This window comes from Populus nigra, chromosome 11, assembly GCF_951802175.1.
Source record: "Populus nigra chromosome 11, ddPopNigr1.1, whole genome shotgun sequence".
Classification (NCBI taxonomy): Eukaryota; Viridiplantae; Streptophyta; class Magnoliopsida; order Malpighiales; family Salicaceae; genus Populus; species Populus nigra.
Window position 1 is genome coordinate 7,615,357 of NC_084862.1, and position 13,916 is coordinate 7,629,272.

Here is a 13,916-nt window from a genome sequence, read left to right on the forward strand (position 1 = left end):
TGCTTAACCAAAAAAAAAACAATCAAATATATTCTTTTCTTAAAAAATTATTTAGACAATAAAATATTGTGTTGCCTTAGAAGTTGTGAATTAACCTGTCAAACCTTCAACCTGAATCATGGACTCAATTAAATTTATTTTTAAAAAAATTTATTTTTGACCTAAATATAAAATAACTATTTTTTTTAAAAAAACCCTAGAGGTAAAAAAAAGAGACGAAATGCGTGGGCTTGGTTGCCAAGTATCCTTCTAAAAAAGAGAGCCAAGGCGAGTAGGCTTTCCATCCTAGGCTGCACACCAAGACCTAGTTTTTTTTTTTTTTTTAAGGGATGAATAATGTGTTATCTGCTTTTTATAGAATTAAGTAATGGATAGAAGTTGAAAAAATAAGACTTTGGTTTTTTTATCTAAAAAACTCATTTTAAACCAATTTTTGATCTAAAATACATTAAAAAAACATAGTAAAATAAACCTATTTATATTCTCAAACAACATGAAAAATAGCTTAAAAATCTAAAATCAACTCAAAGTTAAAAATTTAAATTTCCCCGCAATCTATCTACTTCCTCAAGTAAGGAGAATGAAAAACAACACCTGGGCGATTAGAGGAGCAGTGAAAACGAGAAGGACCAGGTTTAGAAAGTTAGCAATAGCCATGATATTGCACATCATAGTGTTGATCATTAGAGGAGCAGTGAATGTGTAATGATTACAATTAAAATACCGTTGTGTTCAGTGGTCTACGTATCTGTGTAACAAAAGCGTGCACACACGCATACACACACGAGCAAGTCGATGAAGTCACCGCTTCAAGGCTCTGTCTTTAAGATCAAGGTCGAAGAAATGTGGATTGAATTGACTTGTGTGTGTGTTTAAGACACATTTGAATGTTGTTATCTCTGTTTTTTAATGTTATCATTGTTCTTTGTTCAATCCTGGCAACCGGAGATGTAGTTCTTTCGATTATCCAACGGAAATTGCAGCAGACACATGATTTCTACACCATATTCAACGTCAAAGACAGAGAACACAGAACACAGAACACCCTCCTTCTCATTACACTTCATTAAAAGACAGAGAACACCCTCCTCATTACACTTCATTATTGAGTACATGACATGGACATAGAGGATAGAGCTTTCACCATGACCTTATTGAGGAAAGGGCATAATACTAGTTGCTTTCAGTACTTGAAAACCGAGTTCGGTTCACCAATCAACTCAATGAACTTGACTGCAACTTTGACAGAGTTGGCGGTGGCCAAATAGCGAGAGTTGGAGCCTGATGTTCCTTGAATTACCGAATTCGAAATAGCACGGAACAAGATATAAGGCACTTCATTTGTCAAAGAAGCCTGCAAATGCAAATCAAAGCACGAACCATTAGTTACCAAATTGTGACGAATCCTAAAATCAACTGCATGCTTTTCTCACTTTTCCTTTCTCCCTTACCAAAGCAACGGCAGCACTCGATGTATCCACAAATGTGGCATTCAATCTATTGGCAAGGAATTCGCCATATGCTGCATTCTTAAGGTATATATCGGCAGTGGAGCCTCTTCCTCCGAAGACGATTGCCGGCGTGTTCTCTAAGCAATTCGTCTCGTTTATCTCATTTACACACTCTTGCAACTTCAAACCCTGCATGCAATCAAACAGATTAATTAACAGTAAATATAGAATTTTGGTAATAGAGTACGGAGAAGTATCGAATCAGTGGCTACCTGCAGCTCAGAGGCAACCGCAAGCCAGTCTGAATCGACGGGAAGCCACAAAAGGTTCTGTGATGGGTTCCCGGCAGTATACAGTTTTACTTTCTGAAAATCTGCGCTTCCCAAGGAATTGGATCCTTTCTGTGGAAGATTGAAGTCTCCGAATTTGAGTTTCCCTCTCTTTGACGTGTTGCTCTGCGCCAAAAATACACGCATAAATCACAAAACGTCAGTTGTAGTCTCACAAATTAAAGTTTTGCATAATTTGAACTAGTTTAATTGTACCTTCCATTCCCAATTTCCTGTGAAGGCAACAGACGCTGGCACCGCAACGTCACCAAGACGCAACGAATCGCTAACACTTCCAGCACTCCCAAAATGAATGATTCCTCGGATGCTAAGTAAATCGAACAGAACTTGGGTGCCTAGAACTACATTTGGCTAATACGCAAACAGCATTAAACATCGGATTAGTTAATTAATTAAAAACAAGAGTTAACGTTAATTATATATGCACTTAAACGGTGATATTAAGAAGAGAGAGAAGGGTTCTTACAATTTCACCCCCTACGTTAACAACTACGACATGAACGTCCTTAATCTTTCCAATGTTGAATCTTCTTCCTAATTAATCAAAAAACCAGAAAGTTAAAATTATTGCAGTGTCAAGCTGATCAATATATATATATTTGCTTATTATTAGATTTAATTAAGGATAACCCACCCTAATTTAATTAATTAATTAACTAAGAGTGTCCATTGTTACAACTCATAATTAAGATTCAAAAAAAGGATTTACCGACGAGGTCAATGTAAGGTACATGTGTGCTGGGAACAAAGAAACCAGAATTAAGAAGAGCGTCTTCGCTGGCAGAGGAACTCACAACAATGCCTAAATAAGACACTGTATTGCCATTGATTTTCTTGGCAACCTCAGGTAAAGGGCGTCTCAAGTTCAGCTGCATAGACTGCTGTGCCATGGCCAGTAGCACAAGCACCATCACAGCCAATTCAACTGCCAACATTTTACTTGGCAATCCAGCCAAGGCCATTGATTCCCCTGGAGAAAGCTAAAGCCAAGCACGTAGTGCTGAAATGAGGAGAGGGACAATTTAGAGCTAATTAATGTTATTGCTTTGTGTGTTGTGGATTGTTTTCATGGGAATTTATAGAAACTGAGATTCCAATATACCCTCCCATCACTGCGAAATGGCAATGCTTACCATAATTATTATTAATAATTATTTAAAATATATGGGGAAATTATTTGTGATTATTTTTTTATTTGAAATTTTTAATTAATATTTTGTTTTTAATTTTATCTTTTAATATTATATTTATTTTTTATTATATTATTTTACTCTTATGACATTGATTGTGGATTTGGTGAGTTAACCTTGTTGGCTAGATTTTATCTTTTTTTTTTCTTATTTAACTCTTTTTTTCCCTTAATTTTATCTTTTAGTATTGAGTTAATTAGGAATTAAGCTTCATAATTTTTTTATTTGCTTTCTATTAGATTATTTGGATTGCATAACCCGAGAATAGTGTTTAACGAGTTAATCCGAGTTGACTCGTGTTATTTTTTATGTTTTTTTTTAATTGAATTGTTTTTCAATTTTATCATTTAATATTGGGTCGATTGAGAATTGAGTTTCATAATTTATTTTGATTTGTTTTCTATATAGATATATTAGTCTCAAGATCAGGGTCACATGTTTTAGTATTTTAACCCCGGTTAAATCAAGTCATTTTTTTTTCTAAGAAGTTATCTCGGTCTCATGTCCTTCAACATTAGGTTTTGTTTTTACGGGGTTGTCCTTGTCTCATGACTTAGGTTACGGGTTTGGTAGGTTATTTTAGTTAACTCGGTTTTTTTTTAATTGACTTTTTTCCCCAATTTCATCATTTAATATGTGTTTGATTGATAATTAGATTTCATAATTTATTTTGATTTGATTTTTATTAGGTTATTCTGACCTTATGACCTGAAAATAGTGCTTAACGGGTTAACCCATATTGACTTAGCTTATTTTTTTAATTATTTATTTTACAAATTCATCGTTCAATATTAGATCTGACATGATCGATTTAGAATTGAGCTTCATAATTTATTCTTTATAGAGTTATCTCAATCTCATGACCAGAGTTGCGAACTTGACAAGTTAATCCTGGTTAAATCAGGTCATTTTTTTTTTGTTTTTTCTATGAAGTTATCTCAGTCTCATAACTTGGGTCATATTTTATGTTCATTTTTAATTAATTTTTTTTAGTCTCATTCTTCAACAATAGACTGATTGGGAATTGAACTTCGTAATTTATTTTAATTTTTTTTCTATGGCATTCTCTCGGTCTTATAACCCGATTCGCAAGTTTGACAAGTTAGCTCAGATCACTCATTTAGGTCCTTTTTTTAAGTATTTGTTTTTTCAATTTCATCCTTCAACATTGAGTTGTTTGGAAATTAAGTTTTATAATTTGTTTTCTATGAGGTTATCATAGTCTTATAACCGGGGTTGACTCAAGTCAATCCAATATGTTGCTATTTTAATATTAAAAAATATCATCTTGAAAATTCTTTTGAGTTAAACTATGTTTTTACAAGTTGTCTGAGTTGATTGTCTGGTTGACCATACGATTTAAATTTTTTTTCACTAAAAAACATATTAGAAATATCTGAATATTTTTTTATGTTTTAAAAAAATTTAACCCGACCCGCAACATAGAACAAGTCAATGAGATAGTATAATCATAATTCATGTTGGTTGGTACCATAATTTTAAGTTATTGAGTCTGATTGATAGCTCAAGGAATTAAATCGGCTTATCTAAATGTAAGAATAAATAACATATAATTGAAAACAAATTATCTTAATTCTATAAAGTTATGTAAGAATAAAATTAACATGTCTTTATTTTTTTAAAATGAGTTTATCATATTTTAATATAATATTTCTTCAATTATCTTAATTCTATAAAGTTATTTCATCTAATTTTATATCATAATATATTTTATTTCAAAAATGTTCTTCAACGATACAACCATATAATTCTTCTTCTTTTTCCTTCTCTTGAGTTTTGCAAGTTTTTGTTTTTTGCATGCAAAATATAAATAATTCATGTTTTATAGCAAATTAAAAGTTAACATGGTCAGGGGCTAGACTAGTGACCATGTGACACAAGCTGGACCTAAGCCAACTTCTAAAAAAAAAGGTTAGTTGGATCGTTTGTTAGCCCAACAAAATAAGTTGGGTTGGGCCTGAGTCCAACCCTATACATGGACTTGGGCCTCAAGCCCAATAGGCCCAACTCAAACCCAGACTTAAATGTATATTTGGCCCGCTCTGTTTTACCTTAAGAAAATAAGGTCTTGTTTGGCTCCGTAGGGGGTGTTTGCCAAACACGACCTTAATGAATTTTTTATGCTTATGATTTTAGGCTAAGGGTGCGATTGGTAAACACACCATAAGTTTTTTTTCTTTAATTTTAATTTGTTTATATTTGTGTGTCTAGCCAAAAAGACCCTTAAAAAATCTAAAAAACATCTAAGAAATCCAAGGACCGTTTTGAAATTATTTGTGGCCCCCTCACGTGTTTTTCTTGCAATTTTACCCAATATTAGACCGTAGAATTATACTATAAAATACGAACTTGGTATTAAAAATACATGATTTTTCTAAAACAATCTTGGTTTTTTTTTTTCAAAAACAAATAAATTCTTTATTTTATAAATACATAAATATGTTTCCTTTCAAGGAATTAACTTAATATCGAAGTTGTAGACTTATATTGTAAGATACTAACCCGGTATTAAGAATACTTGCTTTTCGCCAAAATTTTCAAAAGTTCCAAAAATCTCTTAAACATTTTCCTCATTTCAACAATACAAAAAAATATGTTTTATTTGGTGTGCATACGACTAGATTCTAAAATTTTCATGCATATTTTATATGAAAAAATAAAAATTACATTTTCATCATACTTTGAAAAATAAAAAAAAACATTAATTAATGGGTATCATAACAAGTTTGCGATTATCCATTAGGATTTGACAAAAATTTCAGATAAAACCTCTTTTTTATGTCTTGAACTTTAGGATAGTGAGGTTTTAACCTGATGAGATAAGAATCTCTTTACTAATAAAGATTTTTCATAAACCTTAGACATATCTTTATGGGCTCTAGAATGACTAGGTATTAATCTGATGAGACAAAGATCTCCTTACCGAAGAGAACTTTTCTTGAACCTTAGATATGTTAACGAATAGAAACATGATTTTGAACAAACATCAAAGGAACTTATATCTGAAGATGCCTAAGGCTAGTATCTTTAAGCACATTCAGTTGTATTCCTCCAACATTATTCTTTTCTTGATATCTCCCCGTTTGCTCCACCCTCAACAATTTATCCAATTCTCTTAAGGCTTCATCTAGTCTTTGATAGAAATACACTAAGTGCTCTGGTTTTAAGAACTATATCAACCTCTAGTATTCCTCTATTGTAGGCATCATATCAATGTCTATAAAAGAAATAGATATATACAAAGGATCTTAAAATGAACCAAAGCTTTAATTTTTGGTTTTTGTACAAGTGTTTTTAAGACATGCATTATTCATCCTTACTTCTTTAGGAACTTTATCTAATCCAGTGCACTCAAATCATTCCAATGTTAGATTAGTTTATCTATCTTGTTAATGATGTAATTTATGTTATTTATAGTTGGCGACTTGTTGGTGTTGGGTCTTTTGCAATCCTCCTTACTTGCTGCAATGACTTGGACTCTTGCTGAAACTAAAATAGGGTACATTCATATATAACAACTAACTTGTCACCCAAGTTCATAAAATTTAAGACTAAGTTCATGTCAGGTTTTCCTAATGACATTATACGAGAAGTTTCTTAAAGGTAGGTTATAATTATTATGTTTATAAGTAGGTTTAATAACTAATTGGTCATAAAGGGTCATCAACTGCTCAATAATCAACCACTAAAGGTCAATATGAGGCCTATAGGGTGTGAAAATCATAGGCTAATATCGTGTCATATCAATATACTAATCATATCCAAGTTGACAATCCATGAGAGTTTAGTGGTTTTAAATTAGCTAACCATACATGAATTGGAGTTTTGTACATAAAGTTATGGCTTTTTAGTTTTTAGACTTTCTATGTGTCTATTTGTGTTTCTAATAAGTCAAAACATGTGTTAGTTATTATTTGTCTAATTTTCTATAGAAATCATTTATTTTGGTTCCAATTCTATCATTTTAATCTATCCCTAGACCTGGAAGGTTTTTCAAAGTATATAATGATCATTTAAATAATGTATGGAGATCTTTAACAAAATCTAAATAAAAAAGTCTTTGACCTTGCCTTTTTGTTCCTTATACATTTTTGTATCTCCTTATTAGTAGTGAACTTTTATTCCTTGACTTTGTATCTCTAAAGTGGTGAGTGAATATGTATCTTTAAAGTGGTGGGTTATTTCAATATATATCTCTTTGGTTTTGTACCTTAAAGTGGCGAGAAAAATTATCATTTATGTAAGTTAACTGTTTCTATTCTATATTCCTAATATCTCGGTATCACTTTCTATGAAATCAATAGGATGACCCATATTATCCATTTTCATTACTAATATTAGGCCTATATCATCATGATTGGTGGTGATGAACCTATTTGGATTGATGGAAACATGAGGTACTACACAGGAACAGTAAAAGTGTATATAAACACAGTTCTATAGTGTACTTATGATTTAGACAATGAAGACCCATCTTTAAAAATGTCTAATACTATTTAATACATTAGAATATAAGGAGATGGTAGAATATTAAGCTCTTCATGGTTAAGAAGGTGGCCTCTCTCCATTACTTGTGTTTTTTCTTGGACGCATAATTATTATCTTATAAAACAAATATTAAATCATATTTGGTGCGATAATCTATTGATCATTCAAATAATCTTCTAATCAATATGCTACTAGTTAATCATTTCACATTCTAAAAAGGTGAAACTATATAATAAGAATTTAATCTCGAGAGTAGGCACGTAAACACCGTGGAACATTGAGCATGGTGTAGGGCTCTAAGACCTCAAGTCTTAAGAAAAGTTATATGCTCTAAAGCAACACCATATAAATAAAAATATAGGTTCATAAAGAATGAGAGAGAGAGAGAGAGAGAGAGAGAGAGAGAGAGAGAGAGAGAGAGAGAGAGAGATTACAATAATTAAAGTGCTTGAAAATAAAATAAAATAAAGCTATAAATAAAGAAATAAATAAATAGTACTAAAACTGCTAAAAAAACAATAACTAAAATTGTATATAAAATGCTAATCATCAGTCATAGTAACTATGTAACCCATTATTTATTGATATATAATTTGAATCCTATCAAAACATGAAAATTCTAATCTTATACAATTATTGGTATAAGGTAAGGAGACTTAATTGAATCATAATACAAATTAAACTCCTTATTTATTGATATCAAATGAATTCTAAGCAAATCCTATGACTTCTAATTAATTTTTTTTTATTAAGGACTCCAACTATGAATAGAATTAAGCTTTTTCATTCCTCGTGCACTTTAAAAATCTTATGGTTGATCAATTTCCAATGGTCGATCATAACTCATTATCACCTAATCGACTACTTACTCAAATCTTCTGGTCGATCAAGACTTTTTTAGCATGGTCAATTCTATGTACTTAATTGATTTTAGCTTTGTTCTCCTATTTGTTATAAAAAATCATTATTCTTATATAATATTTATATGAATGTTTATTTTTAATGTAAACAATACCACCTATATTTCTTTATTTCTTAAATAAATAAATATTTTTTGTCATAATTATACTTATAACCAATTGATAAATCAATTAAATGTCACGTGAAAAAATCATTATTTATCTAAAACCATCAACTATGTTTTAAAACATGTCACACATGTTAGTCATTTCAAAATCAACTCAGTTTTTATTTTATTTATCTAAAACTATCAACTATTTTATATACACAGTGAAAATAATAAAACAAAATTATTTTTGTTACATGAAGATCTAGAGTGTTTTGTGATTTATTACATGAAGAACTGATTTTTTTCTTTTAATAATTCTTTAAAGGTTGAGTTGTTGCAAACCACAAGTTGTTTAATTGTCCAATCTCTAATGATAATTCACACAAACCATTAGTGAGAAATCTTATAAATCCCTATTTAGGAGAGAGATTGTTATGTCTAAAGTGTTAGCTCTCTACTTTATAATTTGCATAGTTTTTCTATGTAATAAGCAACCTTATCTAAATAAAAGGCACAACTTAATATTTATAGAAAAAATTTAAAAGCCTATAAATTGATAAAATATCAATTTGCTGCCTAAATAATATTCATATATTAATTCAGGATAATTTTAAAAATTAAGTCAATCAAATCCCTAACCTAAGCAATTAAGCTCGAAGGGGTGTTTTAACACCTAATACTGTAAAGTCAACTAACTTAGGAGCTATTGGCTCAATGCTTGTGAATGGGTTAAGAAGAAAAGCTTAAGAGAATCAAACATTGCACTATCTACGTATAGACCTTTACCTGATAAAATAAGGATCTTCTTACAGTAGAGGATTTTTCTTAAACTTTAGACAAACCAACAATTAGAAAACACGACAAGATCTTAATTTTTTATCAGACAATTAAACAATGCAGTTTACCTTAGGTAAGACGTATTTGGGGTGCTAATACCTTCAATTTACACAACTAGTCCTCATACCCAATCTCTAAGACTATTTAGGGTTCCTAGTGACCAAAATATTAAGTGGCGACTCTCATTCTTGTTTTTCACATATAAAAGACAAGAATTACTTGTCCGCCCTATTTTCCCGATTACTTCAGACCTACATGTACTGGACGCATCATCGCGATGCCGCACATGTGCGACAATATGTACCAACCTCTACAACTCTAATGAATGTCCAATATTTTAGAGAGCATCGACTAGGAACAGTTTGGAAACAATGGTTTGATATAATAGGAATTTCATAATTATAACAACTTTATAATTTTCTTTGTAAAGTATTTTTGTCCCATGAAATTTATCTTTACTTTAGATTCATATATCAAATATTAGATTATTTAATTTAATATTAAAGATAAATTAAACCTTTATTAGTACTCTATATATATATATATATATATATATATATATATATATATATATATATATATAATTGATAGAAGATATTAAACTAATACAAATCTAAATTTTTGCATGGTTGTGTTGTCTTGTTCTTGTGTCTTTTGTGGTTATCAGTCTTTCTGCCTTATTCATCCCCTGTTTACCTGGTCATCGTTGTCGTGGGAAAGATAGACCATAACATGTGTCTATCTTTGAAAGGCGCATGCATTACTTGCATGGAAGAGAGGCAGTGGCTATTATTGCAAAATAATCTTCGGATATTCCATAAATAAAATCCATAAACTCCTCTTTCTATGCTATCTTTTCGGATTTTATTTTAATAACCCACCTCCTCTCTTTCTATTAGTTGAACAGCAAAGACACTCGAAATGATACCAGCGGCCATGGCAGTCGTGATAGTCTCCACGTTTTCAAAGTGCTGGGGGAAAACGCAACTTTTTATGTAAAGCTAAGAATTAATAATTAAGGAGGAAATAAATCATAATAGTATAAAGATCAAGCAACATGGCTCGTGTACCATTAATTGCCAGTCTTTCTGCGTGGTTCAGCCCCAGTGATTCCTGTGATTGAAGGTAGACCACGACATATCTCCATGTTTTAAAGGCGCCTGCATTACTTACAAAGCTGACAAAATTATTCATCACATCGAAAAAAGGGGACAAAATGTAGCATATGGAAGAGAGACAGTGGATAATATTGCGAAATTATCTTTGAATATTCGAGGATATTCCATAAATAAAATAGCGTTTGTCCTTTCTGACCTCTTATCTTTTTTTCTTTTTTTTTAAGATTAATATAAATATTTAAATCAGTTTATATATATATCTACTAATTTCACGATTTTTAAAAATAATAATTATATAAACCTTTTTATTTCTTTGGATTATTTGAACGTCGCCTATGCTCGAATTGATGCTAGTGTCCATGTCACTCATGATCATTTCCACTTTTTCAAAGTTCTTAGCTACAGACTAACTTTTTATATAAATAACTAGTTTACACCTTATTCTTCTCTTCTCTGCAGATTGAATTAAAAATAATTTGAATGTAAGAATATATCTATATCATAAAAAAATTGTATTTTTATTAAGATTTGGTTTAGTAAATTATCCTTCTAACATGACTTCTTATTTAGCTAACTTTTTAAAAGACATTGATTACAATAAAGGCTAACTATCTATTATTAGATTGTGTTGTGTTGCAATTGTAAGTAAAAGAGTTGTTTTAGTTCATTATTATTTATTGGTTCTTGTACTATATTGTCGATCTGTATTATTTTTCTAGTAAAATAATTTAGTGTCGTAAACATATTTCAATCTAAATTAACTAAATAAATTAGTTTTATTTGAATCATATTAAAAAAAAAGCAACAATAGCAATCAATAAAGACCAAAAAACAGATACACTATCAACTTGGATTTAATAATAAAATTAAAAAGAAGAAAATTTTTATTAAAGAGTTAAGAAAAAAAAATCATAGGAATAATGATCAAATGGAAAACACTAATACATGATCAAATAAACTTGAATATGTTGAATTTTTCAACAAAGTTTTTTATATAAAAAAAAATGTAAATCAAAACAATTATGCACACATCCAATTAAATAAACCACTAACCTTTTGTTAAAATAAATGAAAAAAAAAGTAATCAACAATAAATAAAAACATAATTGGCAAAATAAAATACTAATGTAGATAAAAATATTTAATATCGCAACATAGGTCATTTATCTTATTGTGTCTAATAAATTTGTTTATGAAAATCAATTTGTAATAGAGATTGACACACATATAAAATTTATTAAACAAAATAAAAGTAACAAAAAATATTATATAAGGTTGCACATATTAAAAATATTATAAAAAATATTTAATCTATATCAATATACAAAAAAAATTACAGATGAATCATACTAATGTTTGAAAAAACATTAAACACACTCAATATAATTAAAAAATAATTGCTTTTCAAGAAAGGCTAAAAAAATCCAAAAACTTATATAGAAGGGGTATTAATTAAAATTTAAAAATTATAAAAATTATTTGAAAAAACACATAAAAATAGCCATTAATATAAAAAAAATTGAAAAAAATGAGGCCACACCTCGGTCAAGAAAAGACCCCCACACACATGCCTTTATTTATTTTTTAAAATTTAATGGGATGAACAACGCGTCATCGGTCCCAGTTTCTTTGAGAGAAAACAAATGACGTATCAACTGGAAATTTCAGAATCCAGCCACTGGTATGGTAGAAAAACAAGGTTATTTGTATTTTGTTTTACTCAAAACACCTAGGAAACACCGTAGGAACCTTGGTAAACCAATTCATAGCCTCCAAAAACACAATACACCAATCCAAACTTGAAACCAAAAATCTTCTCAAGGTTAGATCTATTTTTTTTAGGTGTTTTCAAGTTAAAAGAACATTTAATCGTAACCTTCCTCATCATATGAAACTATTTGACACAAAAATTGATCGTTTTGATGGCTTAAATTTTCCTCAATGTGAACTTTATCTCTCTAAACCAGAATCCGGCATCTCTCTCTCTCTCATCCACCAAACAAAGAACTAGAAAATGAGGAAAATTAAGTTTGGTATCAAAATTTATTTTTTAAAAATTATAGGGACCGACTAACTAATAACGTAAAAAGATGAGGGACGCAGATGAATTTTTTAAACTATTTGCAAACCTATCACCTATTTTACCTGATTATTTTATTTTAGTTCTTTGTCTTTCAATTCAACACTCACCCCCAATCAACTTTGGGAATGCTATAATTTCACAGTAAAAATATAGATAGGAATTTGTGATATTTTATAATAAATTCCAACTCTCGGGTACCTTCCAACTTCAATAGAAAATTCTTCACGGGGTTGCTATATATCAAAGGACAATTATTGCCATGAGTGGAGGAGCCCTCCTCCTGCTTTCTTCCTTCCAGTCGCCACAAATGTTATCAAAAAAGTTTCCATGGAGATTATTTTATCGTGGTGATATGATTGTTTGTTTTTTTATTTTAAAAATATTTTAAAAGAATTTTAAATTTTTTTTGTTTTAAATTTTTTTTATGTATTTAGATTATTTTTATACGTTAATATCAAAAAATAACTTTTAAAAAATAAAAAAATATTATTTTAATATATTTAGAAGTAAACAGTAATTACAACAACACGTGATAACAGTAGTAGATGATGCCTTCAGAATTCAGATCTCAATATTTGTTTTGTAGTGCAGTCCTTTTCTTTTCCTTTTCCTTTTTTTGTGGTTACCAGTCTTTCTGCGTGGTTCAGCCCCAGCGATTCCTGTCATTCAATGGAGACCACAACATATTTCCATGTTTTAAAGGCGCCTGCATTACTTACAAAGCTGACAAAATTATTTATCACATCGAGTAATGGGAACAAAATGAAGCACATGGAAGAGAGACTGGATAATGTTGCGAAATAATCTTTGAATATTCGAGGATATTCCATAAATAAAATACATAAACTCCTTTTCTTTTCTTTTCTTTTCTTTTTCTTTTTCTTTTTCTTTCTTATAAATAACCTGTCCTTTCCGGCATATTAAGTTTTTGGAAGGAAGGGTAGATCTAAATTAGAGGATCAAAGAAAAACTAAGGTAAAATAGATAATGATTTCAAATTTCATATAAAAAAATATTTTTATTCCTTATTTTTTAGGTTTATAGGTGATTGGTGTTCAAAATTTAATTTTGATATAAAAATTTATTTTCTTTATTTTTCAGTTTTTTTTTGTAGAGAGAGAGAGAGTTCCAAACTTCAACTCAGAGATAAAGTGTGATTGTTAATGAAGATTTCAACCATCAAAAAGACTTTTAAATTACTATTCTAGGCTTTAATCTTGATGTTACTTTCAATATGTGTCTGCCTAACTAGGCACATAGAGATAAACAAGAATATTACAATTCAGTTCAGCTCAAATTGGTGCATTGCTTGATTCAATCAAACTTTTAATCTATTTTATTTTTTCAAACTTAAAGAGATGAACTAGTA

General features: G+C 29.9%; 1 protein-coding gene across 1 annotated transcript; it reads right to left on the minus strand.

The window, feature by feature from the left end:
- Positions 1 to 1,032: 1,032 nt before the first annotated feature.
- On the minus strand, positions 1,033 to 2,859 carry LOC133668844 (bark storage protein B-like). Its single transcript, XM_062088862.1, has 6 exons — positions 2,511 to 2,859; positions 2,268 to 2,335; positions 1,997 to 2,152; positions 1,724 to 1,906; positions 1,452 to 1,640; positions 1,033 to 1,354 (listed from the first exon to the last, which is right to left on the minus strand). Exons 1-6 carry the CDS (start codon positions 2,761 to 2,763, stop codon positions 1,184 to 1,186), a joined length of 1,020 nt encoding a protein of 339 aa, XP_061944846.1. The 5' UTR covers positions 2,764 to 2,859; the 3' UTR covers positions 1,033 to 1,183.
- Positions 2,860 to 13,916: the final 11,057 nt, after the last annotated feature.

Coding starts and splice junctions, on each gene's coding strand:
- LOC133668844 (XM_062088862.1), bottom strand. CDS start 2,763: ATGGCCTTGGCTGGATTGCCAAGTAAAATGTTGGCAGTTGAATTGGCT. Junction 2,153..2,267: donor TTAACGTAGGGGGTGAAATT/GTAAGAACCCTT, acceptor TTTGCGTATTAG/CCAAATGTAGTTCTAGGCAC. Junction 1,907..1,996: donor CAGGAAATTGGGAATGGAAG/GTACAATTAAAC, acceptor TTTTTGGCGCAG/AGCAACACGTCAAAGAGAGG.